At 44.2% G+C, this 26,722-nt stretch overlaps 3 protein-coding genes across 4 annotated transcripts; 2 read left to right on the top strand and 1 right to left on the bottom strand.

Annotated features, from left to right (window-relative positions):
• The first annotated feature begins 691 nt into the window (after positions 1-691).
• Positions 692-9,997, top strand: LOC105558460 (protein bric-a-brac 1-like). Of its 2 annotated transcripts, none has more exons than XM_012006159.1 (4): positions 692-859; positions 7,301-7,560; positions 7,660-8,010; positions 8,101-9,997. In XM_012006159.1, exons 2-4 carry the CDS (start codon positions 7,504-7,506, stop codon positions 8,719-8,721), a joined length of 1,029 nt encoding a protein of 342 aa, XP_011861549.1. In that variant the 5' UTR covers positions 692-859; positions 7,301-7,503; the 3' UTR covers positions 8,722-9,997. The 2 variants fall into 2 exon arrangements, with proteins under 2 accessions (XP_011861549.1, XP_011861548.1); XM_012006158.1 differs by lacking the exon at positions 692-859 and adding an exon at positions 3,055-4,516.
• A 2,335-nt stretch (positions 9,998-12,332) lies between these two features.
• Positions 12,333-18,456, top strand: LOC105558459 (CUE domain-containing protein 2). The gene is made up of 5 exons (XM_012006157.1): positions 12,333-12,432; positions 12,960-13,049; positions 13,133-13,472; positions 15,124-15,297; positions 15,381-18,456. The coding sequence occupies exons 2-5, from the start codon at positions 12,961-12,963 to the stop codon at positions 15,639-15,641; spliced, it is 864 nt and encodes a 287-aa protein (XP_011861547.1). The 5' UTR covers positions 12,333-12,432; position 12,960; the 3' UTR covers positions 15,642-18,456.
• Positions 18,457-19,125: 669 nt separating this feature from the next.
• LOC105558458 (chromatin-remodeling complex ATPase chain Iswi) lies at positions 19,126-23,277 on the bottom strand. The gene has a single exon (XM_012006156.1). The coding sequence runs from the start codon at positions 23,202-23,204 to the stop codon at positions 20,178-20,180; it is 3,027 nt and encodes a 1,008-aa protein (XP_011861546.1). The 5' UTR covers positions 23,205-23,277; the 3' UTR covers positions 19,126-20,177.
• Between the last annotated feature and the right edge of the window lie 3,445 nt (positions 23,278-26,722).

Genomic DNA, 26,722 nt, shown 5'->3' with positions numbered 1-26,722 from the left:
GCTGCGTGCAGTCTGTAGCAGGCTTTACTGCTCCGATCGATCGTGAATTCGCGCGTGTCGCGCGCGGCGTTTACGGGCCGGACATCGTCAGGTCGGTTAGTAATCCCGAACGGCGGGGAGTCGGGACGGCCGGCGGCGGCGGCGGAAAGAGGAAGAAAGAGATTCGTGTGTGGAGGGGCAAGGGGAGGGGGGAATGAATGGCACACGCACGCGCGCGCATACGCGATAGCGGCGCGGACGGGCCGGGCCGGGTCGGGCCGAGCCGAGCCGAGCCGTGACGAGGCGAGACGAGACGCGCCGCGCGGCACGGATATGCGTCGACGACCGGCGAGGCGACGCCGTCGCCGCACATGCGCGCCCCGACGCGCCCCTGTTCGTTCACCGATTTCGATTTTAGTCACTCCCGGGTTCGGCTTCGGGGAAAATCGTCCCGGCGTCCGGCGTAGCGCGCGCGTGCCACGGCCAGCCGTACTGGGGCCACCACCCAATTCGTGTCTCGCGACCGCGTCCGAGCGACGCTAACGATCTTCCTCCGGGTCCTCCGTGGGCCGGCACGTGATTTTAGTATCGGGGATAATAACGGGTGGCCGTCGAGGGTGGCGCGTGGTCCCGACGATCCTCGCCTGGTGATCTCACGAGGCTTGAGTATCGTAAGAGAACGAATAAGGAGAGAGGGAGGAGAGCGATAGAACGAGAGAGCGAGCGAGAGAGAGACAGAGAAAGAGGAATCGGCACGCGGGGCAGACACGCGACCGTCGATCTCTCCGCGGTTATCGACGATATCGTCTCGCTCTACCGTCGCCGTCATTGTCGTCATTGTCGAGCCGCGGAAAGCACAGACCGGAGGGACACTCGAGAGGTGAGAAGAGAGTCGGCGCGATAAAGCGTCGCGCCTCCGCGAATCGATCGGGGGAGAGTACAGTGCGCCGCGCGTGACGATACCGAGGATCGTTCCCCGAGATCGGTAATCGCGTCGCGTGAGGCACGACGCCTCTCGCTCTCGCGACGACGCTTGGCGGCGGAGTGGCCGGCAGGCGGAAGCTCCGCTCGCCCGCGGCACGGCGTGTCGTGCGCCGCGCACTTGTCACACGGTCGCCGTTTTATAACCGCCGATTCTCCGTGAGCGGCGAACGTCGCTGGGTGACGGGGGACCGAGAGAGTGGGTGCGAAACGCCACGCGGAAAGAGAGAGAGAGAGAGCGAGAGAGAGGGAACGGACAGAGGGGGAGGAGGGCGAGGATGGACGACGCGGCGAACGTGCAGACGATGATCCTCAGGGCGCCGCGGGAAGGAGAGGAGAGGGTTTCGCGTGGACGGTTCCGCGCGCCCGGCCGTTGAAACGCGTTTGGCGCGCACACGCGCGCGCGAAAGGGAGGAAGAAAAAGAAGGAACGCGAATGGGGAAAGATGGCGCGTGTTCGCGCGCGCGGCGCAGCCCGGCGGCGTTGCGGATCTCGTGGCGAGAGTGAATTCGGTCGTTTGCTCCTCCCCTCCCCGCTTCCTCCCTCGCTCCGCGTGAGCGATACGTCCTAAGGGCTACTGTACACGGGGCTGTTGTGAGAAAAAAAAGATATAAAAGTCACTTTTGATGGATTGATGAAAAGGATTGTGGCTTTTCAGCTTCGCGATTTGAGTTTGTTTGTTTAAACTGAAGAAAAGTTGGTCGATTAGGCGAGAGCGTTTGTTCAAGTTTTGTACGACGCGCAAATCTTTCTTTTGTATTTAACCAAAGTGTTTCATTTCACATTAAAATTAAAGTTTTACTATTTAAATGTAATTTAAAGAAAATTATGTGATTGTACAAGAACGTCGGTATGGAAATTAAACTTGAAACTTTACGAAGACGCACGAGCTTCGGTTTCAAATTCAGTTGAATGTAAAATTAATCATATTGTCTTAAATTTAATTTGTCATAAAGACACCGTGGAAAAGTTTTAATTATAAGAATATAACGTATGCACGCGCGCTGTAAAATATTCGGTATTATCGTATTTTTTAAACGGAAGTACACGTTCGATATTTTGTCGGTCAAAATATATTTTTGCCTGCGTATCTTCAAGTACGGCGGCCTTTAGAGTGCGATTATATTATTGTATCCCTCGGTCCCGTTTTACGCAGTTTAAACGTGCTTTCCCCGATTCTTTTCTTCTCCGTGATTTACGGGATCTTCGGAATTCGGGCGCAAATGAAATGGACGAATAGAACGAATATCGTTCACGTGTTTGTTGACTTGGCGCTTAAAGAATTCGAACAGAGATATAGAGATTAATCGCTTTTGTCTTGTGCCTCCTAGAAGGAGGGAGGTGAGAGAGAGAGAGAGAGAGAGAGAGAGAGAGAGAGAGAGAGAGAGAGAGAGAGAGAGAAGGGCGCGGGACGATTACATCTCTTCGTTATATTTTGGGAATAATGGCGATTCTTGCTCCAGTTTTCGGATACGTGACTGCACTTTAACCCTTTCGCTATTATACCATTGCTTACACAGGAGTGTACTTTGTTGCATTATGCAATATACCCATACAGCACAGAAAGTTAAAATAATGTTTGCTGAAACGTTACAATGTTGAAGTACAAATATCTTTTCTACGTTGAATTTAGGTTACTGTTTATGCATTAATTCTTGATATTGCTGCAACGTTAAAACAATCTTGAACAAATTATTATTTTTTGACACTCAAATAAATACTTAAAAAATAATATGAAGTATTAATGTACAAACGTTAACCTAGATTCAACGTAGAAAAGATATTTATACTTCAATATTCAACATTGCAACGTTTCAGCAACATTATTTATAGATACTTAAAAATATATAATTATGAAATGTATATATAATATTTTTGCACCGGTTAGAAATTTTCTGAGCTAAGATTGGATTATTATTTTAGTGGAATAATTCAATTTCAACACTTCCAACAGTTGTAAAAAATATTCTGCTAAACGCGACCAATGTTAACAATGTTTTCTGAATGTTGAATTGTAATTCGTCTACAAGACATTACAATTCAGCGGACATTAGACGTTTTTGCAATATCTTTTCAACGTTGAATCTAGCTACATTTCGTAACATTGATGCAATGTTGTAATGGAACGTTTCTGAGATGTTGATTCAACATTTGTGAGCTGTATGGGATATGGATTTTCCACTCGCGTTATTATAAACAGATTAGAGAGAAATTGTCGACGTTGAAAATTCAAACATTCGGGCACCAGTTTTCCTTTACATTTATTCAACGTGTGTTCAATATTCGTTGATTTAACATTTAGTTAATATTTATTCAACATCCATTCAACATCTACTCAAGATTTATTCAACATTCACAACATTCGCTCAATATTTACTCACCATTTATTTTACATTTATTCACTACTTTTTCAACATTTACTCGATATGTACTCAACATTTATTTAATATTTGTCCAACATTGCTTTGATGTTGATTCAATATTTATACATTTATTCACTATTCTGTCAGCATTTACGTAATATGTATTCAACATTTATTCGATATTTGTCCACTAATTTAATATTAATTCAATATTTGTCCAACATTGACAATATTTTTTCAACATTTATTATCTACACTTGTTCGCCAATTTTATTTTAATCGGCGGTGCGTTGTGCAGCGGCTGTTAGAAGCATGAAAGCTCGACAGATTGAAACGGACGGATCTTTTGTTCGTATTCGAAATTAGGTTTATAGTTAACAATTCTGGTGTGCGGCAATGTTCCCCATCGAGATGCTTGGCGCGCGCGCGCGCGCGACGCGACGCCTATTTTAATGCCACGCGGCGGAGAATCGTGGCGCTCCTATAAAAAGCGGCGAACGATTATCGTCGTTACGGACGATAAGGAATAAAACGCGGCGCGGAGCCGCGTGCGCCCGCGCGACGAGACCGAGACCCGCGATAAAAAATGCGACGACGGTTTCCTCGGGCGGGAAACGGCGTGTCCGCCCGACGATTATTAGCTAGGTCATTCCAAAGAGATAAAATGTCGATGACGACTGATGGCAGGTGGTGACGCGGTGTCCCGCGGATCGAGCTCGTTCGCGGCGACGGTTCTCGTGCCGAGCGGTCGGTCCGCGTCGCGACGGCGGCCTCCACGGCGGACGTCCGGAGGGGCCTGGTGATGAAGCAGGAGCCGGAGGACGAGGACGACTACTTCATCGGCGAGGCGAGACTGTCGCCCGCGTCGGCGACGACGCCGCCGCCGCCGCCGACGGCGGGGGGGCTGCTGCCGCCGCCGCCGCCGTCCTCTTCCTCATCGTCGTCGTCCGTCGTCATCCGGAGCGTCGCGCGGGTGCGCTCGCACGCGCGCAGTCTGCGCGCCATGGCGAACCCCAGCGCGGTCTGGGCACACTTCGACCTGTGTAGTAACGATCCGCTTCGCGCCCAGTGCCGTATCTGCGGCGCGGTCGTCGTCAGGGGCGGCGCGAACCCGCGCCAGTGCGGCACGACGAACCTGCACCGGCATCTCAGGGTGCACCACGGCGGCCGGCTGGTCGGCAGACGTTATCAGGGTGAGTGTACACCGCGCTAATCTAGGCGTTAATTAAAAGGGGAATTTTTAACGCGCGAGCTTTGTACTTGGCAATCTTTTATCAAATAAAACTGATACTTCAGTCGAGTTAATTTTACACCCATTTGCATTTATTAATTGAAACGGAATTTCAGCCGTGAGCTTTGTATCTTGCAATTTTTCTTCAAACGAATCAATATCGTAATTAAATTGATTTTCAAGTTTTACGTCAATTTTATTAATTAAATGGCGTTTTACACGTGAGCTTTGTATTTTGCAACTTTCCATCGAACGAAACTGATGTTTCAGATAAGTTTTACTTTCAAGTTTTACGTCCATTTTATTAATTTTGTTAATTAAAACAGAATTTCAGACGTGAGCTTTGTATTTTACAACCAGTGTTGTGCATAGATGATTTTAAAATTAGCTAGATAAAGATAAGATAAAAATATATAAATTTATCTTAGATAAGATAAAGATGATTTCGTTTTGAATATATCTAGATAAAAGATAAAATTATATGATGATTCATCTAGATAATTTTCAGATAATATTTTTAAGACTTCATGTAAACGCAGTAGAAAAAGTTATAAAAAAAATTATAGAAAAATATAAATTATAAAGGGGGATATAGAATATATTCAGGTTAAGTTATATGACACACACATAAATGCATGGTCTACAACGCCATCCATATTTAAATAGTGTAACTGTTAAGTATTTTTATGTGGCCCTAAACCAAATTATCTGTACGTTATCTTAGATAATTTAGTAAAGATAACACTATCTTTCATCTAAGATGCAGATATAAATAATACTTATTTTTATTATCTATATAAAGATAAGATAACGCTAAAATTTTATCTAGATAATCATCTATATAATTTTATTTAGATAACAGCAAACACCTTCCTCGATAGGAAAATATTCAGCACGTTATGCGACGAATTCTGGATGAAGCTTGGAGTGTTATGCGTATAAATTTCGAACAACATATGCAGAAATAAAGATCTTTCATCGAATGGCGATAAATACTTGCACAATATATTTCTAAATAGTATGCCGGCAAAACGGCTGCGTTTTGGCGAATCGCTTTGGCAGAATATTTGCACAATTAAATTGCTGTCGTGTTACGACGAGCTGCCGCTACGAGACGTCCCATACTCGCAAGTGAAATTCACGCGAGACGAGATAAAAGCAGGCCGAGCGATAAAGTCTTTTTAAACATTTATTACACATAACTGTGTTGGTGGGTAATTTTGCTCCTAAATGTCGAAATAATTGTACACGATTTATCTCCTAAATTGAGATTATCAATTTTTAGCCAAATACCATTTAAAAATTTTATTCCTGCACAACCGCTGCGTTTTGGCGAATCGCCTTAAATCGTTGTGAAATTTCTTCCTTTTGGATGATGCAGTAGCTACCCAATATTTGAGACATTTTCCTATCGGGGTTCAATTAAACAAAACTGATACTTTAGATACGTTTAACTTTAAAGTTTTGTATCTATCTTGCGTTCATCAATTAAACTAGAATCTCAGCTGTGGCTTGTATATTTTACAGCTTTTAATTAAAGAAATGGACATTTTAATTACATTAATTTTTCACATTTATTAATTAAATAGAATTTCAGCCGTGAGCTTTGTATTTTGCAATCTTTCTCAAACAAATTGATATTATAATTGAATTGATTTTCCAGTTCTACGTCCATTTTAGCTTTGTGTTTTACAATCCACAATTAAATGGAACTGATGGCTTATTTAAGTTAATTTTAAAGTTTTATGTTTATTAACGCGCGCGTTCATTAATTAAAATATGATCTTTGCTGGTGCGCTTTAATTAAACGAATTGATATTTTAATTAAATTAATTCCAGTTTTACACAGTGTATTCAAAAAGTTCCAGGACTGGTCGCACACAGATCAAACAACGCCATGTATTGACTCCTCTTTAATATCAAGCTTCCACATAGTCTCCCGCCGATTCGATACAACGCTTAGAACGAGTCTTCAGGTCCATCATCGCCTCCACTGGAATACTGTTCAGTTCCTTTGTCACCGTCTTTTCAATCGCCTCTACTGACTCATATCGGTGTTCCTTCATCTTCAATTTTAGCTTGGGAAACAAAAAATAGTCGGGGGGGGGGGGGACAGATCAGGTGAGTTTTGGAACGACTTTTAAAACGAATGCGGCGTGTGAGGCCAAAAGTGTTGGAGAGCGGAGAGTGGTGGGCTGTTGCACGACAATGCACCGGCTCACAAGTCCATTGTTGTACAGGAGTTTTTGACGAAAAGGCAAGTTGTGAGCATCAACCACCCTGCGTACTCACTTGATCTGTCCCCCTCCCCCCAGACTATTTTTTGTTTCCCAAGCTAAAATTGAAGATGAAGGGACACCGATATGAGTCAGTAGAGACGATTGAAAAGGCGGTGACAAAGGAACTGAACAGTATTCCAGTGGAGGCGTTCCAGAAGGCGATGATGGACCTGAAGACTCGTTCTAAGCGTTGTATCAAATTGGCGGGAGACTATGTAGAAGCTTGATATTAAAGAGGAGTCAATACGTGGCATTGTTTGATCTGTGTGCGACCAGTCCTGGAACTTATTGAATACACTGTGTATAACTGCTAATTAAACGGTTTGAATTCTTCTATAAACGAGACGACAAGTAGCATTATATTTAGAGGCTCGATTATGGTCGAACCATTAACTGTTTAAGTCACGCGCCTTGACTCTTTTTTTTTTCAAGAAAGATTCACTAATGACATAAATTTTCTGTCACAGTTTTACAGTCGACATCACAAGGAAGCACGAAAGCCATAAGGATCGCCACGCAGTCTTTAGTGAGACCTCATATTCGTAATATCGCACCGGCGCCGCAGCAACAGCAGTCGCAGCAGCAGCAGCAGCATCCATCGCAACCAAAGACTCTCGTATTAAAAACTATTCCGTTGAAAGTGAAGCAAGTGGCACCTACGACCATTAAAATGCCGTCGCGACAGACTAATCAACCCCATAGCGTCGTACACCAGCAACCTACGGAAGTACGTAGCAGCTTTTGCACGTTGCATTCCTTTTCACAGGAAGAGAGTGCAATTTTAATGCGGAACTTTATCAAGCCCGTCCTTTTCCACGTGTTTCAGGTTTGCCTGAGGTGGAACAGTTACCATAGTAATATGCAAAATAGCTTCCCGTCGTTACTGGACACGGAGCAGTTTGTCGACGTGACCCTGGCGTGCGAAGGGCGATCCTTGAAGTGTCACAAAATGATCCTATCTTCCTGCAGTGACTACCTGGCGGACCTGCTACGGGAGAATCCGTGCCAACATCCCATTATTCTAATGAAGGACTTGAAGTTCTGGGAAGTGGAGGCGTTGGTGAAATTCATGTACCGCGGGGAAGTCAATGTCGCTCACGATAAATTGCCGCAGCTGTTGAACGCCGCCGAGGCATTGCAAGTGAAGGGACTAGCCGGTCCGAGTCCCTCGTCCCAAGTAAGTCGACCGTCGCTAATTGCATTGCAATTAGATCCGTTAATGTGCGAAAGTTTAACTAACTTGTACTACTCTTTCTCTCGTCGGTAGAACGCAAAGTCACCGCTACTTATACCTCAAACGAAGCCATTGTCGTCACAACACGTAGTTCCTAGAGGTACCACAGAGTCCAAAGAGAATAAAGCGTCACCCTCGAGGGTGTCTATGTCTTCTAGTCCTAAGCGCGCGCAAAAGCGACAGCAGTCCGAACATATGGAGCCGAGACCTTTCACCAAGATACGTCTGCAGCGGCCTGTCACCCCAACGTCGCCGTGCGCGACCGTGAAGCTAGAGCCTTTAGATATACCTCTTAGTCCGACGGAGATATTCCCGGAGAACAGTGAAGATGTTACGCCTACCTCGGAATTTGAGAAGCTTATGAGTTTGCACGAGGAGGACGATCCGGGTGGCGAAGAAGTTAACGACGAAGACGAGAGACTGCACTTTTGTGAGTTACCAGCTCCGCCGGATTTAAACGATAACGAAGACCAAATGGAGTTTGTACCTACCGATTTCTTAGAGCAACAGCAAGACATTGTCGAAGAGCCAGAATCGACCTGTAACAAAGACGATAATAATAAAAAAGAACCTCTCGATTACGCTTCCGTTGACGAGGACAACGGAATCGAGCAAAATGCGACGCCCGCCTCGAAAGAGAAGAAAGTGACATAGTAAAGTATAGAGATATCTTGTAATCTATGTAATGATCGGATTATACCATAAATTTCAATGGAAACTAGCGTAAGGATACCTACGATTTGTTTTGTTGGGACTCTCAAGCGAAGAAATGCAATTCTTATAACGACAAACCGGAGGTGATGCGCGAGAATCAAGTACCAAAACGAAGAGATTGTTATTTTTGGAATCTACGTATTAAGAACACTTGAGAAGATTTTACCTTTTTAATTTAGTCTCGCTGTTAATCAGAGATCTCTACGATTAATATCTTACTATATAGAGTTTGAGACACTTTGAGGAAGGTACAACAATGTTAAGAGATATTTCCGCTAGTCCAGCGCGTCTTTTATCGCAACGTGTATATTTATTTAAATATCTTCTACGTGTATTAACTTCGTATGTATACAAGTGACGAGCGTCTGATATAGATCACGCATTTATATAAAAATTAATACTGTAATGTCCACGGTTTTAACAAAGTAATTAATTGTACTGACGGATGTGACATACTTTGTGTTGTAAAAGTCCTAAATTTGTTAGGCTCTAGAGTTGTGTTGTGTAACTTATTTTGTCTACGAAAGTGATCGAGTATATCATTTCATCACGAGTTGTAATTATTTATGTATCTGTATCGAGTTAAATAAGTTATCGTCACCGGTACGCGGTTGGAAGTACGTGGGTGTAAATTGTAACGCCTCGACAAACTGTCTGCGATGTGACAACGGATTGGCAGCAGATCTGCTCAGATATTACAGCAAACCCGGCATCTGTATTCGCACTAAACTCGCGTTTTTCCGGCCGAGTCTACCGATGTAATCTGACGGCGGCGGATTGCCGGCTGAAACCGAGTAGAATTTATCATTTCATAAACATTTAAATGGTCACAAAACAGCAGAGTCCACACAGCTCCTGCAATCAATCTGCCATTCTGTTAGTCGATTCTGTTGTAGTTTTGCTGGTGTTCTATCGATCAAATATGCAGCAAATACTTTCGAGATCTGTTCTCAACGAATTCGGCTATCCGGAGTGTAACGCCACATCTCGAATAAACACAGCTATCACAACACGCAGTGTTCCGAACGAACCAAAATTTCTATCGTACGTACGTACATACGTGTTTTCTTCGATAAGAAAACGCAGGTTTTGCGCGAGAAAAAAATGTGAGTGTAAGTTAAAAATGTAAGCTTTTTCCTGTTCGTTGACGCGTCGATAGATGTGAATGTGACATCTCTGATAATCGACCTAGAAAATAAAATGCTGATCGAACAAAGTCTGGGAAATCGAATCGAGACACCTCTACGCATACGCCTTCCTTTGAACATCCCGTATCACGATATTGTGTAACATTCATATATGTATTCGTAATACTTTTCATACATTCGTAATTTATACACACACATACACGCTATTATATGCGCGCGCGTGTATGTGTAATAGCAGATTCCTGAGATTATTTTGAGGCGGAAGTTCCAGTACCAAAATGCCGAAGCTATATAATACAATAGTTTTTAAATGAAGAGTGTTCAAAGTTGGCCAATCAGATTGTTCGAAATTCGCGCGCTCAGTCATGTCATATCGTAATCATTCTTTAAAAAAAAAGCATTTGAAAACATCTTCACTATTCTGCAATGTGACATAACGATGGTCCCCGGTTGCACCGATGTCGCCTAACTTCAGCTTAATTCACTCCTCCTCTCTGTTTCCCTCATATCCACTTCTATCAATGCAGATTATTAATCTCGGTTCGCTCTCACTTTTCGACCTAGTTTCACTAACATCACTTAATTTTAAGCTTAGCTTCTTTGTCTCTTTCTAATTGTTACTCTAGGAAGAGACAAACGTGAATTAAACTAAGATTAAAGTTGAGCAACGTTTGGTGAAACCAGGCCTTAATCTCTCGTTTTCTAATTCTTAGAACTAGAAAGAGATAAAAAGCAAGTTAAACCGAAATTAAAGTTAATCTACATTCATAGAAAGAGACAATGTAAATAGAGAAAGAGTGAATTAAATTGTAAGGATAAAATTAAGCGACGTTGCTTTAACGCGCGCCCACACAGCACAGAAAGATCGCAGGAAGATTGCAGAAATGTTACATTGCAAGATTGCAATTATTGCAGCAACGTTGCGCAACATTGCTGCAACGTTTCTGGAGGATTGCGGCAACGTTGAAATGTCCGCCCTCAGAGAGATTGCAGTGCAACATTATAGCAATGTTGCAGTGCAATATTTTTGGAATAATTTGCTGTTGTTGTACATAAGCAGAGCATTTACTAATTACATATGCATCCGGGCCTTTTTCAAGGCACAGCAAGCCTTCGCGAAGCAACCTAAGGAGGTTATGTTGCTTCGCAATAGATGGAGATTGCGAGCGATACCGCACTCATGGGGTTTGTTTTCTGTTCCTGCACTGGTGAACTAGTGCAGTAAGCTAGAATGAGAAAAAATATGCTTGTCTTACTCCAATTTATTGCACTAGTTCATTAGTGTAGGAACAGAAAACAAGCCTTTGATCGAGTACTTATAATAATTCGCGCATCATGGTGTCAACGAAATTAGCATTGTAAAATTCTCGTAATTACAAAAATTTTTTAATAGAAAATATAGTATTTTCATTATTTTTGAAACATTGCTGCAATATTGCTATCGAAAGTTTGCAATTTTATATCCCTGCAATGTCTCTGCAAGATTGCACCGCAATCTGCAAGATTGCAACGTTTCTGCAATGTAACTGCAACCATCTGTGCTGTATGGGATAATATTTTCATTATTTTTGAAACATTGCTGCAATATTGCTATCGAAAGTTTGCAATTTTATATCGCTGCAATGTCTCTGCAAGTTTGCACTGCAATCTGCAAGATTGCAACGTACTTCTGCAATGTAATTGCAACCATCCGTGCTGTATGGGATAGTATTTTCATTATATTGAAACATTGCTGCAATATTGCTATCGAAAGTTTGCAATTTTATATCCCTGCAATGTCTCTGCAAGATTGCACCGCAATCTGCAAGATTGCAACGTTTCTGCAATGTAACTGCAACCATCTGTGCTGTATGGGATAATATTTTCATTATTTTTGAAACATTGCTGCAATATTGCTATCGAAAGTTTGCAATTTTATATCCCTGCAATGTCTCTGCAAGTTTGCACTGCAATCTGCAAGATTGCAACGTACTTCTGCAATGTAATTGCAACCATCCGTGCTGTATGGGAAGTGGCGGCTTTATCGGCGGTGTCAGAAGATGCATAGCGAAATAGTTCGAAAAGTAAAAATGGGCGCGCAAAACGGTCTCGAGTAAAACGCCGGCGGTGGTCGCTCTCAGGTTTCTCTCTGGTGCTTACCAGAGACTTGTATACAAGTCTTGTGTGTACTACAACCTGAAACTCATTGATATATAAATGGGAATAAAGGTTATGAAAATGTGTATCCTCGTAAAATCGAGGCCCAAGCGTTAATGAGTAGCGCCGTACCCGTACGCAGCTATGCGTAACGCGCGATGTCTTTGACTATATAAGCGCGATGTAAATCCAGCGCCAGGTTTCCGCGCGACCCGCTAGGTGGCGCCAGGCGCCGCGCGTCCGCCCCTCCCCTCGCCAACTGTCAAATCGACGAGCGTTGTTTGTATACGAAAATTCATCTCGAGTGCTTGGCGTCGCTGGCAAAGCCCGAGTGTGTCCCGATCGAGGTAGCCTGGTTCAGGGTCAGGTTCGTACCGGCGCGCTCATCGCCGACGCCTTCCTCTCGCGAGCGAGCGGCGACCGGCGCGCTCCGCGTCGTCGATCATCGCTCGTCGTTCGGTTACCACGAGCGCGACCGCGGCTCTCCCTCGGGGGTTCATCTGTTCTCTTCCGTCTTTACCTGCCTGTCCACCCGCCTGTCCTGGCCTCGTACGCGTCCGTCGCGCGCGATCCGGTCACGGCCGGTCGACTCCCGCCCCGCAGCTCCTCGAGAGGGAACGTCGTCGCGGCGTTCTCGCGCGTAAGGGCGCGCGAGGGCCGCGAGCCAGGGACCTGCTGCCCTCTCGTCTCCCTTAACCTATATATTAAAGGATCAATGACTGAACGTTGACGCGCGAGGAACGCTCCGTCGCGGCGCTCGTTAGGCCGCGCGTCCGAGTCCTCGGGGACGAGCTCGCTCGCTCGCGCGGACCCGGGCGTTGTAGACACTCGTCGACAATCGCGTGTCTCCAGCGTCGCCGGGGAATCACGTGTTAACCAGCTTGACAATTGCAGGATGAGTCGTACGATGGGTGAGAAGGAGGAGCTGGTGAAGAAGGCCTTATTTAGTTTCGTCAGGAAGCAGGTGCCCACCGCTCAACTGAGGTACCGACCCTCCCTCCCCACGTTTCCCGTCCTCCGATCTCGACGGGGATATTGATGAACTGGGGTGAATCCGCTTGTTTCAGCTTAATAGACGACATTGTACTCCGTTACGTAGTGAGTATGTTGGAGGAGAGCGCGCTGGAGGAGGATCTAGACGTGGACGGACTGTGCGAGATGGTATCTGCCTGCCTACCCGAGTTTTCCACTATCGAGAAGGAGGCTGTGTCCAAGTGGCTGCTCGACGTCGAGAGCAAGCTGAAACGGGAGACTAAGGAGAACGAGAACTGCCAGTCCCACAGCGATCCGCTCAACCACATCAGCCTGGCCGCCCTCTTGCCGGCCGGTGCGCAGAGAATGCGGGTCCACCATCTCTCGGAGACGAGCGACGCTGGTAGCGATTCGAGCGGGGAATACTTTTCCGAAGTAAGAGCAATTTCGAGGGAGATGGGCAGGCCAGGCGCTCTTGAGCGTCTATTATATCTGGAGATGGGATCGAGTTCAATATATAGGATGTACCTACCCATACAGCACAGATGGTTACATTGCAGAACGTTGCAATCTTGCAGAGACATTGCGGGGATATAAAATTGCAAACTTTTGATAGCAATATTGCAGCAATGTTTAAAAAATAATGAAAATGCTATATTTTCTATTTAAAAACTTTTTCTAATTACGAGAATTTTATAATGTTATTTTCGTTGGTACCAATAATGCGCGAATTATTAAGTACTTGATCAGTGCGGTGTTGCTCGCAATCTCCATCTATTGCGAAGCGACATAATCTCCTTAGGTTGCTTCGCAATAGCTTGCTGTGTATTGAAAAAGGCCCGAATGTATATGTAATTAGTAAATTCTCTGCTTATGTACAACAACGACAAATTATTCCAAAAATATTGCACCGCAACATTGCTATAATGTTGCACTGCAATCTCTCTGAGGGCGGACATTTCAACGTTGCTGCAATCCTCCAGAAACGTTGCAGCAATGTTGCGCAACGTTGCTGCAATATTGCAATCTTGCAATGTAACATTTCTGCAATCTTTCTGTGCTGTGTGGCTCCTTTACCCATACAGCACAGATGGTTGCAGTTATATTGCAGAAACATTGCAATCTTACAGAGACTGCAGGGATATAAAATTGCAAACTTTCGATAGCAATATTGCAGCAATGTTTCAAAAATAATAAAAATATATTTTCTATTTAAAACATTTTTCTAATTACGAGAATTTTATAATGTTATTTTCGTTGATACCAGTAATGCGCGAATTATTAAGTACTTTATCAGTGCGGTGTTGCTCGGAATCTCCATTTATTGCGAAGCGACACAATCTCCTTAGGTTGCTTTGCAATAGCTTGCTGTGTATTGAAAAAGGCTTGGATGCATATGTAATTAGTAAATTCTCTGTTTATGTACAACAACAACAAATTAATAAAAAAATATTGCATCGCAACATTGCTATAATGTTGCACTGCAATCTCTCTGAGGGCGGACATTTCAACGTTGCTGCAATCTTGCAATGTAACATTTCTACAATCTTCCTGCAATCTTTCTGTGCTGTGTAGGTCCTTTACAATCAAATCCAAGTTTCATTTTTAAGATTCGAATAATCTGAGAAATTTAATACGTTGTACTTGCAAAGTGACCAAATCCCTGAATTAAGTTTAAGATTTTGAAGTGAGTGTCTGCAAGATTTCAAATGTACTTTCTCTTGTAAAAAGTCGAATCTTGTACAAGTAATACTTGGATTCCTAGGATGAAGTTGTCTACAATATATTAGTCATATTTTTATTTATTATTTATATTAAATTTTTGATTTATATAATTTTATCTCTCTTTCTCTTTTGATTTGAAGAAGATGAAACTTTCAATACAATACTCGTAAAAGACTCGAATATATTTCGTCTAGGTTCTTTTGTTTCTCGTGGTCGCAGAAGGTCCGATCTCTCATTTCGTTCAAATACATATACAGTGAAAATACTGTTCTTACTTTTCAAAGTAATTGCAAAGAGTTTGGAACGACGACAACAGATTCACACCTACCTTGTAAGATCTCTAATTACATCGCCTTTCTAGGAATCCTCCTGGCATCAGGTGGCCGTGCTGCAAGAGATGTTTCCGGCGGCGAGTCCTGCCGAGGCGAGGCACTGCTTAGCGGTAGCCGGGGGCGATATAGCGAAAGCCGCGCAGCTCGCGTTACACCGTCAAGAGGCGGGTCAGAGTATCGTGAGCAACCTCACGTTTCTGACGGTGAGATTTCATCAGGCATTGATTTTGCTCGACCGCACGAGAGCGGCTTATGATTTGCACTCGTTGACGTTTACTCGTTTCAGCCCAACGGTCGTAACAAAGCGAGAGTGAACGACGAGGAGTTAAAGTCTCGTATCATAGCGCGATACAGTTACGTCGATAGGGACGACGATTGCCGCGAGCACCGTCCAGTCGCGCCGAAAACGGAGCCTAAGAAGCTGGTACGGTATCTTGACAATAAGATTGTAAGTGTGAAAGGTGAACGTTATACGGAAGTACGAAGGGGCGGTGAAGATGAGGATGGTAACGAAGGCGGTAGGAAGAGAGGCCATTGCCGTCCGTAACCAGTCCCTTTGCCTCCACCCCCTGATCCACCCCCCTGGAGGCATCTGCGAGATTTTCGATTGAACCTTTAACTTAGATCATTTCCATCTTACTCGTATATAAAAGTATAGACGAAATATCGAATTTAAAGGGAAGCGTTGCATTTTCGTTTCATTCTTACGTAATGCAGTCCGCACGATTCTCGAAATCCTCTTCGCGTAACGTTAACTTATCGCCATTACGTGGCTATAGCAATAGTGTTTTTTTTTATGTTTCATTTGAATCTATTCGCGGGTAATCTTTTATTGGATATCTTTAGTATTTTGTTTCTCGTCGTACAGAACGTAGCTTTACAATCGAGCGTGCAATGGCCGTTTTAAGTGATTATTTATAGTTTTAAATATGCAGATTCGCGCAAATGGTGATCGCTATTAGTATCGAGATGTAGTTACTAATGATTTATGAAGAACAATTTATTTTAGCGTATAACAAATCGATTACAATTAATTATTAAGATTAAGGCGTTTCCCGGCTTCCACAGTCAAATATTCTTTTATTTACCCGTTGTTAATTTTACATGCAGCGAATTCGGCAGCTTGCACTGATTGTGAGTGTACACTAAGACTTGTTCAGAATCTTATATTTACGGTCCTCTCAAGTACATGTCTAAAAACTATTTAGTCGAGAAACATGATCGGTACGAATGCTGTACGGATCATTTTACTGGCTAAAAAGTATTTCAAGGTGTAAGACAATCCTTAAATATAAGAATCGACTATAAATAAGCCTTGGTGCGCATTCAGTGCGCGCTAGTGCGAGCTGCCGAATTCGCTTATAGTTAAGATTGTAAAAGGGTTACAGATCTGAGAGATTTGGAGGGCAATTATTTGTGAATCGTTATATAAAAAAGAAATACATAAGTAGGTTTTATTATTTAAGCGCGCTGGCTATTGTAAACTCGGCATTTGACTTAATATCCATTCCTCTACTCTGATAATAGTCATGTTACATTTTTCAAGTTTATTTATTTTATGTAGACGTAACTCTTACATAGAATGATCCTTCAGAAACAGAAGATTCTGGGAATGTTTTTTTTTAGCAACGATCCATTTTTCTTTTGAATAGAAAATATTTTTTCTTCCCGCAACCCGTTGTACGTAGCGATTTTATATAATTTGCATCCAGGCCGATTATATTTAATCTGTTTTCGAGTATTTTCAAATCTTGCAATATTATTCGAGTGCTCTGTTTCTGGTGGAACACCTGTATATATAGCGTTAAATAGAATTATTTAATTGTATTATTACTTTGTAAATGTGTGCGAGGAACCTTTAATTGTACTTTTGACATCGCGATTGCTTTATTTATGTTATGCGAATCTTGTGGGGAAAAAAGAAACGATTTTGTTCAGCCGCAATGATAGCGGCTCGATGAGCGAACGAGAGGTGTGATTTATGAAAATATACCTGAAATATATTTAGCCAAATAGCAGCATTGTCATAATAGCGAACTGATCCTTTTTCAACTGCACAATAGGAAAGTGTACATTAGGCGATAAAACGAGAATTTTTATCCGCACGTTTATTCAGGAGTCCAGAAATAATTGTTCGACAATTTAGTAAGTCAATACTCTCCTAGTGATGTAAGGGAAAAAAAACGATTGCCGCGAGCGAAAATGTATAATTATCGTTTATCGAATAATCAAAATCGGAAGGAATTTAAATTGTAAAAAAATTATTTGACCGGTGCACATCTACAACGCGCCCGTGTCAAATGGAAGCATTGATTATGTAAACGCTGAGAAAATATTGTAGATTCGAGTAATATATTGTAGTATACGTACTTAGACGAATGCGAAAATATTCGCTGTTTAGGGATGAAGTCTGCTTAAAACCGCCATACAATTTGCCAGTATTATTATCCTATTATTGCCGTTGTCGCAGACTTTTAAAGTGTAGCGCAAATATAATCATTAAAGCGTTAGGAAGTCATGTATAGAATGATGTAAGCTCGATACTTATCTCGGAATTCGTATCTCGACGATGCTCGCTGTAGACGGAATCTCTTCCGAACGTTGTGCAATTGCGAGACACGGGATTGAAATCGAGACGTCTGTTCTGCATTGAATTTCCTTTTGCCGTAACATTACAAACAGACGTAATCGAGTTTGCAAATCGAGCAAGTGATTTGTACTATACTTTCTTAAAAACATTGTGCGAAATAGGGGAAGATAAGTTGTGAAGAGTCTTGCAAAATTGTTTGTCATCCGTTCGAGAATTTCTAACTTCTCCTTCCTTTTTCTAATCTTGGATCGCTATTCTGCGTAATTGATCTCTTCAGTTGAATTTACCTCGTAAATATATGAATGTAACGTAATCCAAATACAATACATGTCTTATAATGGGCCGATTCTTGCCATGGATGATTACGTACGAATCGTACTGCTATCAATAATTATGTATTCATCGTGGATACATATTTGCTGAAAACTAAATGTACTCCATCGCCGATCAAATCCGAATTGTACCAATACTGTTCATAGATTTTTAGGAACAATTCCATAAAACTGCTAAAGGGACACGATAGAAAAAAAAAGATAGGAAGCAAGACGAATGACAAAATGGATCACTTTGGTTTCAAGCGAATTTCCCACGTGTCCTTCTGTGTTGCGTATAAATAAGCACTGTGGCTATTAATTTTTAACTCGTTATAGATGTGAACTCTCGAAGTTGTGTGAAAGTAAGGTGTAACGATTGTAATTATAATTGTACTTGCCTTTAATATACTCTAATCACGTCATGTCTAGATCGCAATTAAAAATGTTGATAACACGGATTCTTTCTAACAGTCTCTTCGACAATTGCCAGCGATTACGTTGCGACGTGCAAAGACTACATACATTTTCTGAGAATATCTTTATTTTTCTTCTGGCGGTTTTCTGGATCGAAAGGGGACAAGTGCGAATTGTGCGCAAATATATAAAAGTATGTAACTAGGATCGTTATATCCCGCGACGGTACAGAATTCCGAGGCCTTCAGGACGGTTCAAAGAAAGTCGACATCGGAACATTTCATTTTTTTAACATGTAATGCACTTGCAAGTGTGCAAAGGAGATAAGTTTTACGTCCAATTAATTTCCATGTAACAGCTCCGTTATCTTTTCGCGTAACTCGTTAACGGAAACAATTTGTCTAATGTCGATTCCGTCATTGTTTAAGACCCGATTGACACATTTGTCTATTCTTTTTTTAACCATCAACGTTCATGCTCTTCGCAATACATTCTTGTGTGTGCAATCAAGTATCGGAGCAGTACGCTTACAATTGTTGTTATAATTAAACTTTTAAGTCTAACAAGTACGATATAGATTCGATCGTCGACCAGTGTTTTACGTATGAAGTTGAAACGTTTGTATCTCCTTCAGAGCAATTGCGAGAACGGTCGACGAATACATCTCGTAAAAAGTACCACGACGTATGGCAGCTGAAATAAAACATCCTCCATCCGTAATAGTAAGATTTATTCATAATATTTCAAATTTACTTTTGTTTTGCAAACTTTTATTCGATGTGTATTCGCGTATACGTAAACTTAAGTATATATAAAACTGCCTAAAAGTATGTATCTTCCTGCCGGAAATACCAACGGGATTTATCGCATGCTAGAAATGCAACTTTCGAATGACGGAGCGGCAATTTTTCCTCGTTGAAACTAAATACACGACGATTGAAAGGAATGCACCTCCGAACAGTATTACGGAGTTGCCGTTTGTCTACAAAATAGATTGGTATATACCGCTTATGTAATACTTCATTTCCTCGTAAAGATTATGCGATACAAAGAATTTCGTAGCAGCGTATTATAATACAATTAATGAGACACTATAAATTAGCAAGATTCGAATTATAATAAATTTATCTCTTAATTTGACCGATGCGCGTGTAGGACGACGTTGGCTCCTAAAAGTTTGTTTAAGAAAAATAATTTTAACAACTTACTCGATAGGTCCAGGGAAATAAATAGTATACTTGTTCTTACGTTTCTCTCTCTCTCTCTCTCTCTCTCTCTCTCTCTCTCTCTCTCTCTCTCTCATTTCATGATCAGGCATCCGTGAGCACATGAAAAAAAAACACTTGCAATGTTGAGTTCTGTCCAAGTCCATCGGCAAGTGTTGCAGCATTAACGAGATAGATCTAGTTTGCGCGAGATTACGTTTTTCCCCGAGATCAATCGCGGCGCGAACGGTCCAAGATAAGTCCGCATGGTCTCGCTAGAGACGACGCGACGAGGCCGGATGGAGCTTGGCAGTCGTTAGCTAAGAATGCATCTCGTTTACAATGGAATATGAAAGGGGAGCGACGCGCGCGGAGTTACGCGGTGAGGAGCGAGCGGATTTGCAAATGTAGAAAAAGAAGAGCGCTCTGCGTGAATACCCGTGGTCCGTACTTCAGTCGTGGTTTAAACTCGCGAGAGCCGAGTTCGAAAAGTGTCCGAAAGAGAGTCCCGGGGGGTGGTGTGTGTGCGGTGGCTCGCCGATGCACCGACGCTCTCGGCTCTACTTCTTCTTTTTCCGCGGCTTGTCCTGCGGCGCCGGCAGATTCTCCTTTCGCTTGGACGTCGGCTTCGCTCCTACGTTGCTGCCCTTCTTTCGCCTCTCCTGCCGCTCGCGCTCCTCGAGCTCCTGATTCTCGCGCTCTATCAGGGTGATGAGGGTGTTGCAGCGACGCTGCAACTCGAGCGCGGTGCGGGACTTGACGAACCAGTCGAAGCGGAACTGCGGGGCCGACCTGACCGTGGCGCGCAGCTCCTCGTAGACGTTCTCCTTGTCGAATCCCAGCTTGTGCAGCATGCAGACGAGGAACCTGTCCTCCTCCTCGGTGTAGTTCTTGCCCTTGTTCGTGCCGTAGGCTATCCTGAGCTGGTGGAAGGGCGCGCGGTACCGCGCCATCTTCGCGTCCAGGGCCTTCTTGATGCCGGCGCGCCTCTGTATCTTGGCCTCGCCGCGCTCGATCTGCGCCATGACGCGGTCGATGTCCTGCAGTTCGTGGCAGCGCTCCCAGAAGACGGCCGAGTACTCCATCACCTCCTCCGGCGTCTTGCCCTCGACCTCCTTGGCGATGTTCTCGATGTCGTCGCGGCCGTACTTCTCGTTCGCCTTGATGAACTGATTGAAGTCCCGCTTGGTCCAGTTGGTGAAGCCCTGCAGCAGCAGCTTCTCCTTCTCGGCGACCTCCTCGTCGGAGAGCGACTGGGCGTCGTCGATCTTGCGCTGCTCCTCCTTCTGGATCCGGGCGGCGTCCGAGCCGAGCTCGGGATTCTTCGGGACCTTGTAGCCGACCGTCTGCCGGAAGTAGTAGATCTCCTGGTCCAGCAGCTCGAAGAGTCGCGGCGGGAAGAACTGAAAGTCCTGCACGATCGGCTGCTTGGGCGGCCTCGGTGCTTTCGGCGCCTTCGGCTCCGAGACACGGAGCGCCTCCCTGAAATACGCGTCGACGGCGTAGTTGGCCTTGCGCTCGCGCTTGGGCGGCTCGATCCAGTTGCCGATGCCGAGGATCTTCTGCTTCTCACGGTAGTCCTCGCCTTCGAACTGGTAGACGGAGTCCGTCGGCGCGTCGACGGTGAAGTTGCGCAGCGAGGACTCGCCGAGGCTCTCGAGCTTCTGCTTCATCTCCTCCGTCTTCGCCTCGCCCTTTTGCAGGATCGTGTCGATGTCCTCGTCGGTGATGGCGCTGTCCTTGGACGCGAACACCTCGTTCGCGCCGTGCCTGATCATGTTGAGCATCTCGTCCTTGTTGAGCGCGGTCTGCTTGGCGTCGACCAGCCGGCCCTGCTGGATCACAAGCTTGTCCAGGCGCAGCTTCACCTCCGCCCGCTCCACGATCTTCTCCTCCACCGTGTTCTCCGTGATGAACCTGAAGACCCGCACCTGCTTCTGCTGGCCGATACGGTGCGCGCGGTCCATCGCCTGCAGGTCCATCTGCGGGTTCCAGTCAGAGTCGTAGATAATGACGACGTCGGCGGTCGCTAGGTTGATGCCCAGGCCGCCGGCGCGAGTCGACAGCATGAAGATGAACTTCTCGCTGCCGGGCGCGTTGTACTCGTTTATCTGCCGCTGCCGGTCCTCGTGGGCAGTGTTGCCGTCGAGCCGGCAGTACTGGAAGCACCGCCAGTGGCAGTAGTCCTCAAGAATGTCCAGCATCCTCGTCATCTGGCTGAATATCAGCACCCGGGACTCCTGCTGCTGCAGCTTGGGCAGCAGCTTGTCGAGTATCACCATCTTGCCGCAGTTGTAGACAAGGTGCTCGTCGGTGGTGTACGGCGGCCCGGGCTCCGCGCCGTCGAACAGGTACGGATGGTTGCAGCACTTGCGCAGCTGCATCAGGATGTTCTGCAGCCGCATCTTCTCGATCTTGCCCGCGCCGTTGACGATGTCGATGTCCTTCATCAGCACCTTGGTGTACCACTCCCGCTGCATCTTGCTCAGGCCGATGTACACCTTGATCTCCTTCTTGGGCTTGAGCCCCTTCTCCACCTCGGACTTGAGGCGCCGCAGGAGGAACGGCCTGAGCACCGCGTGCAGCCTCTCGACCAGGGAGTTGTCGCCCAGGAAGCTGTTGGTGTTGAACCAGGAGTCGAAGTCGTCCGAGCTGTTGAACACGTCCGGCAGGAGGAAGTTGAGCAGGGACCAGAGCTCGTGGAGGTTGTTCTGGAGCGGCGTGCCGGTGAGCAGGAGCCGATTGGTCGTCTTGAACTCCCTGAGGATCTCCGACAGCTTGGACTTCTCGTTCTTTATTCGGTGCGCCTCGTCGATCACCATGTAGCGCCAGTTGAACTTCTTGAACACGGACTTCTCCTTGATCACCATCTCGTAGGACGTGACGCACACGTCCCACTCGCCGGGCATCATCACGTCTCTGATGAAGGTGTTCCTGGTCTCGGCGTCGCCGATCAGGCAGACGGCCCTCAGGCTCGGGCACCACTTCTTGAACTCGTTCATCCAGTTGGCCAGCGTCGACTTGGGCACGATGACGATGTGCGGCCCGGGGATATTTCGGAAGTGCTTCATGTAGCCCAGCAGGGAGATTGTCTGCAGCGTCTTACCGAGGCCCATCTCGTCCGCGAGGATGCCGTTGATGCCGTGCTCGTACAGCGAGATCATCCAGTTGAGCCCGCGTATCTGGTAGTCGCGCAGCTCGCCGGACTTGATGTAGTGCGGGGAGGACTCGAAGCGCGTGGTGGGCGCCACGCTCGCGTTGCTCTCCGCCAGCAGCTCCTCGTCCTCCTCCTGCTCGGTCTTACGGTGCCGGTGATCGACGGAGTCGGGCTTGGGGATCTCCTGGGGCTGCTTCCTGGGCCTGCCGGCCTTGATCTTGAGCGGGCTGCCGGCCTTGTCCTTCTGATTGTTCGTCATGAAGTGCGAGAAGATCTCGGTCTGCTTGAGCAGGTAGTCGAAGCGCTTGCTACGGTCCGTCTCGAGCTTCGTCTCGAAGTCGCCGCCCCGCGACGACGTCGTCTCCGCCGAGGACCCGTTCGAGTTGTCCCCGGTGTCGCCGGTGTCCGCGTTCTCGTCCGGCTTGGACATCTTGCAGCCGCGCGGGTTCACCTCTGTCCCTGCAGTCTAAGCCTCCGCGCCGATCGCGTCGAGCACCCGCGTCGAGCACTGTACGTTTCGCTTGTGCACGCGTCACCGATGACCACCTCGCTGGCCAGTCACGATTCCTGCCGACGCATCGAGAGCGTATTCAACGTACCGTACGCAAACACCGCGTCAAACACCGCCGAGCATCGCCGTTGACTGCCATGTTGCGCCGGACCTTTCCGCGCGCGCGCAGTCGCGCCGCGCATGAGCGTACCGTGCCGGCTGGCGCCGCGAGGCCCGCTCCCCCGCGACTAAATAATACAATACGAAGAATAATCACCTTTTTGTTCTATTTGTATAGTCAATCACACAGTACACACATTTTTACTAACATCTGTAGTATTTGGAATAAATTAGAGTAATCGAAAGTATCGTATATTATAGTAAACTAAAGTGAAAAATAATCAATTCAGAAATAATAAAGTCATTGCCCATACAGCACAGATGGTTGCAGTTACATTGTAGAAACGTTGCAATCTTGCAGAGACATTGCAGGGATATAAAATTGCAAACTTTCGATAGCAATATATTGCAGCAATGTTTCAAAAATAATGAAAATACTATATTTTCTATTTAAAAAATGTTTCTAATTACGAGAATTTTATAATATTATTTTCGTTGATACTAATAATGCGCGAATTATTAAGTACTTGATCAGTGCGGTGTTGCTCGCAATCTCCATCTATTGCGAGGCGACATAATCTCCTTAGGTTGCTTCGCAATAGCTTGCCGTGTATTGAAAAAGGCTCGGATGCATATGTAATTAGTAAATTCTCTGCTTATGTACAACAACACATTATCCCAAAAATATTGCCGCAACATTGCTATAATGTTGCACTGCAATCTCTCTGAGGGCGGACATTTCAACGTTGCCGCAATCCTCCAGAAACGTTGCAGCAATGTTGCGCAACGTTGCTGCAATATTGCAATCTTGCAATGTAATATTTCTGCAATCTTTCTGTGCTGTGTGGGTGTATATAATTTTATACAATTCTACACAGTTTTGTATAATTTTATAGATTTCCACATGCTTCTATATAAAAAAAATTGCTTATTTATAATTATATATAATTGTGGCAATTGTACAAAGTTATATATAGAATTATATATATGCAATTTTTTCGCTTTTAAAAATTGTTCATATAAAAGCGCGTATAAATCTATAAAATTACACAGAACTGTAGAATTGTATAGAATTATTGTAGAAATATACAATGTATGTTAATGTAAAACACAATGTAAAATAATGACGATAAGACGATGATGAGAAACGAGACAGATATTATTTTCGTCCTCCCGTGTTACATTCTGACACACGCCTGTCGAAGCGGTCACGTGGTAGACCGTGCTCTCTTACGCATGCGTACGAAAGCGGCGTTAGCGCGCGCGCGCGTTGGAAAAAGCCGCGATTCGCTTGCTCACGCTGTCGTTGGTTTTACTAGAGAGAAACCTGAAAGCGGCCACGCGCCGGCGTTTTACTTGATACCGTTTCGGGAAACTGTTTCGCGCGCTCTCACGTCCATTTTTACTTTTGGAACTATTTCATTACGCATTTTCGGACTCTGCCGATAAAATTTCCACTCGGTGCATGTCTGTGCTACGCATTCTGATATCATAATTTATAAAATTTACATTGTCTACATGAGAAAAATTGATGTAAATGTCATGCAGATAACTTATGTTAATGTAATTTTGAATTTCACAACACCATCCTGGAAAATAGGCGTAGCACAAATACGCATAAAGTGCACCCATACAGCACCGAAAGATTGCAGAAACATTGCATACACCTTTTACTGCAACATTGTAACATTGCCCCATACAGCACGGAAATATTGCAGCAACGTTGCAGAGACATTGTTTTGAAAGATTGCATCATTGCAGCAAAATTGCGAAATGTTGCTGCAATATTGTAGCTACATTGCAGCAACATTAGAATGTCCGCCTTCAGCAATATTTCAATGCAACAGTGCAGCAATGTTGCAATGCAACTACGCAGCAATATGAAAATGCAAGACTGCAGCAATATTGCAATGTAACAATGTAGCCATAATGCAATAAAATGCAATAAGACGTTGTACGTATGTATACAGGGTGATAAGAAACAACCCATGGTCCTTGAAAATATATAATCCTGACGAGATTCTGAGACGATTATTCCTTTTACAAAACTTTATCCAAAATCTAGTTTTTGAATTATAAAAGGCAATAGTTTTCTTATCACGAGTTGAATACAGGACGTAGGCAATAGCGGCGAAATTTACTGCATTATACGTGGTCGCTTATATTAGGTGGCTGTCAGTTGTCACGTCTGACGGTGAGTTGCGCCGCCACAGCCTGTTTTCTGCATTCAACCTGTGATAATAAGATAACCATTTCCTTTCATAATTCAAAACTATATTTTGGATAAAGTTTTGTAAAAGAAAAAATCGTTTCAGAATCTAGTCAGGATTACGTCTTTTGAAGGACACAGGGTTGTTTCCAATCATCCTATTATATATGTAGGTAATAAATACACAGGAATGTATTATATTATAAAAAAAGGGTTGAACCTGTATGTTTTAGAATGATTTACGAGTTGCATGTGTTATAGCTATATCTTGTGAACTCAGAAAACCCGATTAACGTTGTATGTACGCCGTAAAAAATATTTATACTGTATAATTGCAAGTTAATGTTTTTGTAATACAGTTGCAACATTATAAGAGTGATATTGCACAATATTGTATTTGCAGTGTAGCTACAATATTGCAGACTTAATATTACGCAATATTGTGTTTGAAATATTGTTGCACCATTGCATTTGCAATACGCAATCTTGCAATGTTGCAGCAATGCTGTTGCAGCTTTTGTGCTGTATGGGGCATGGAGATTGCGAAATGTTTCAGCAACGTTGCTGCAAGCTTGAAGCAACATTGAAATGTCCTCCCTCAGATAAATTACAATGTAACATTGCAACAATGACACGGTGCAATGTATTTGTAATATTGATTTTATTATGCATTATTTATATAAATATACAGGATACTTAAGATTTTAATAGGTTGTTCGTAAAGTTTGCTTTAAACTTCCTGTATACATATGTGTAATATATAGGAAATTTGAGACGAACTTTTCGAACGATCTAATAAATAAAATTTGAGAATGTGAAAACATTCAAGAGATATACATATAAGAAAACATTGCAACATTTCTATCTGAAGTACTTTACATATTATAAAATTATTATTAAATTTGTGGTTTATTTTAATATATTTATATAAGAATAGAAATTACCGTAGATTAGGGAGGTCGCGAAAATACACTTTGAACATATGGACAACGTGGACGAGGAAGACCGATACCGGCAATATCGGAAATTACGAGACTATCAAGTAGCGTTGCTATACATCCCAAGGAGAACACATAAGTCAAAATGATGTCAAAATGACATCTTTCAAAAGTCATAGTTGTATCAGTCA

Source organism: Vollenhovia emeryi, unplaced genomic scaffold (assembly GCF_000949405.1).
Source record: "Vollenhovia emeryi isolate VEMERY1.0 unplaced genomic scaffold, V.emery_V1.0 DF939342.1, whole genome shotgun sequence".
Lineage (NCBI taxonomy): Eukaryota > Metazoa > Arthropoda > Insecta > Hymenoptera > Formicidae > Vollenhovia > Vollenhovia emeryi.
This window is presented reverse-complemented; position numbering and strand designations above follow the sequence as displayed.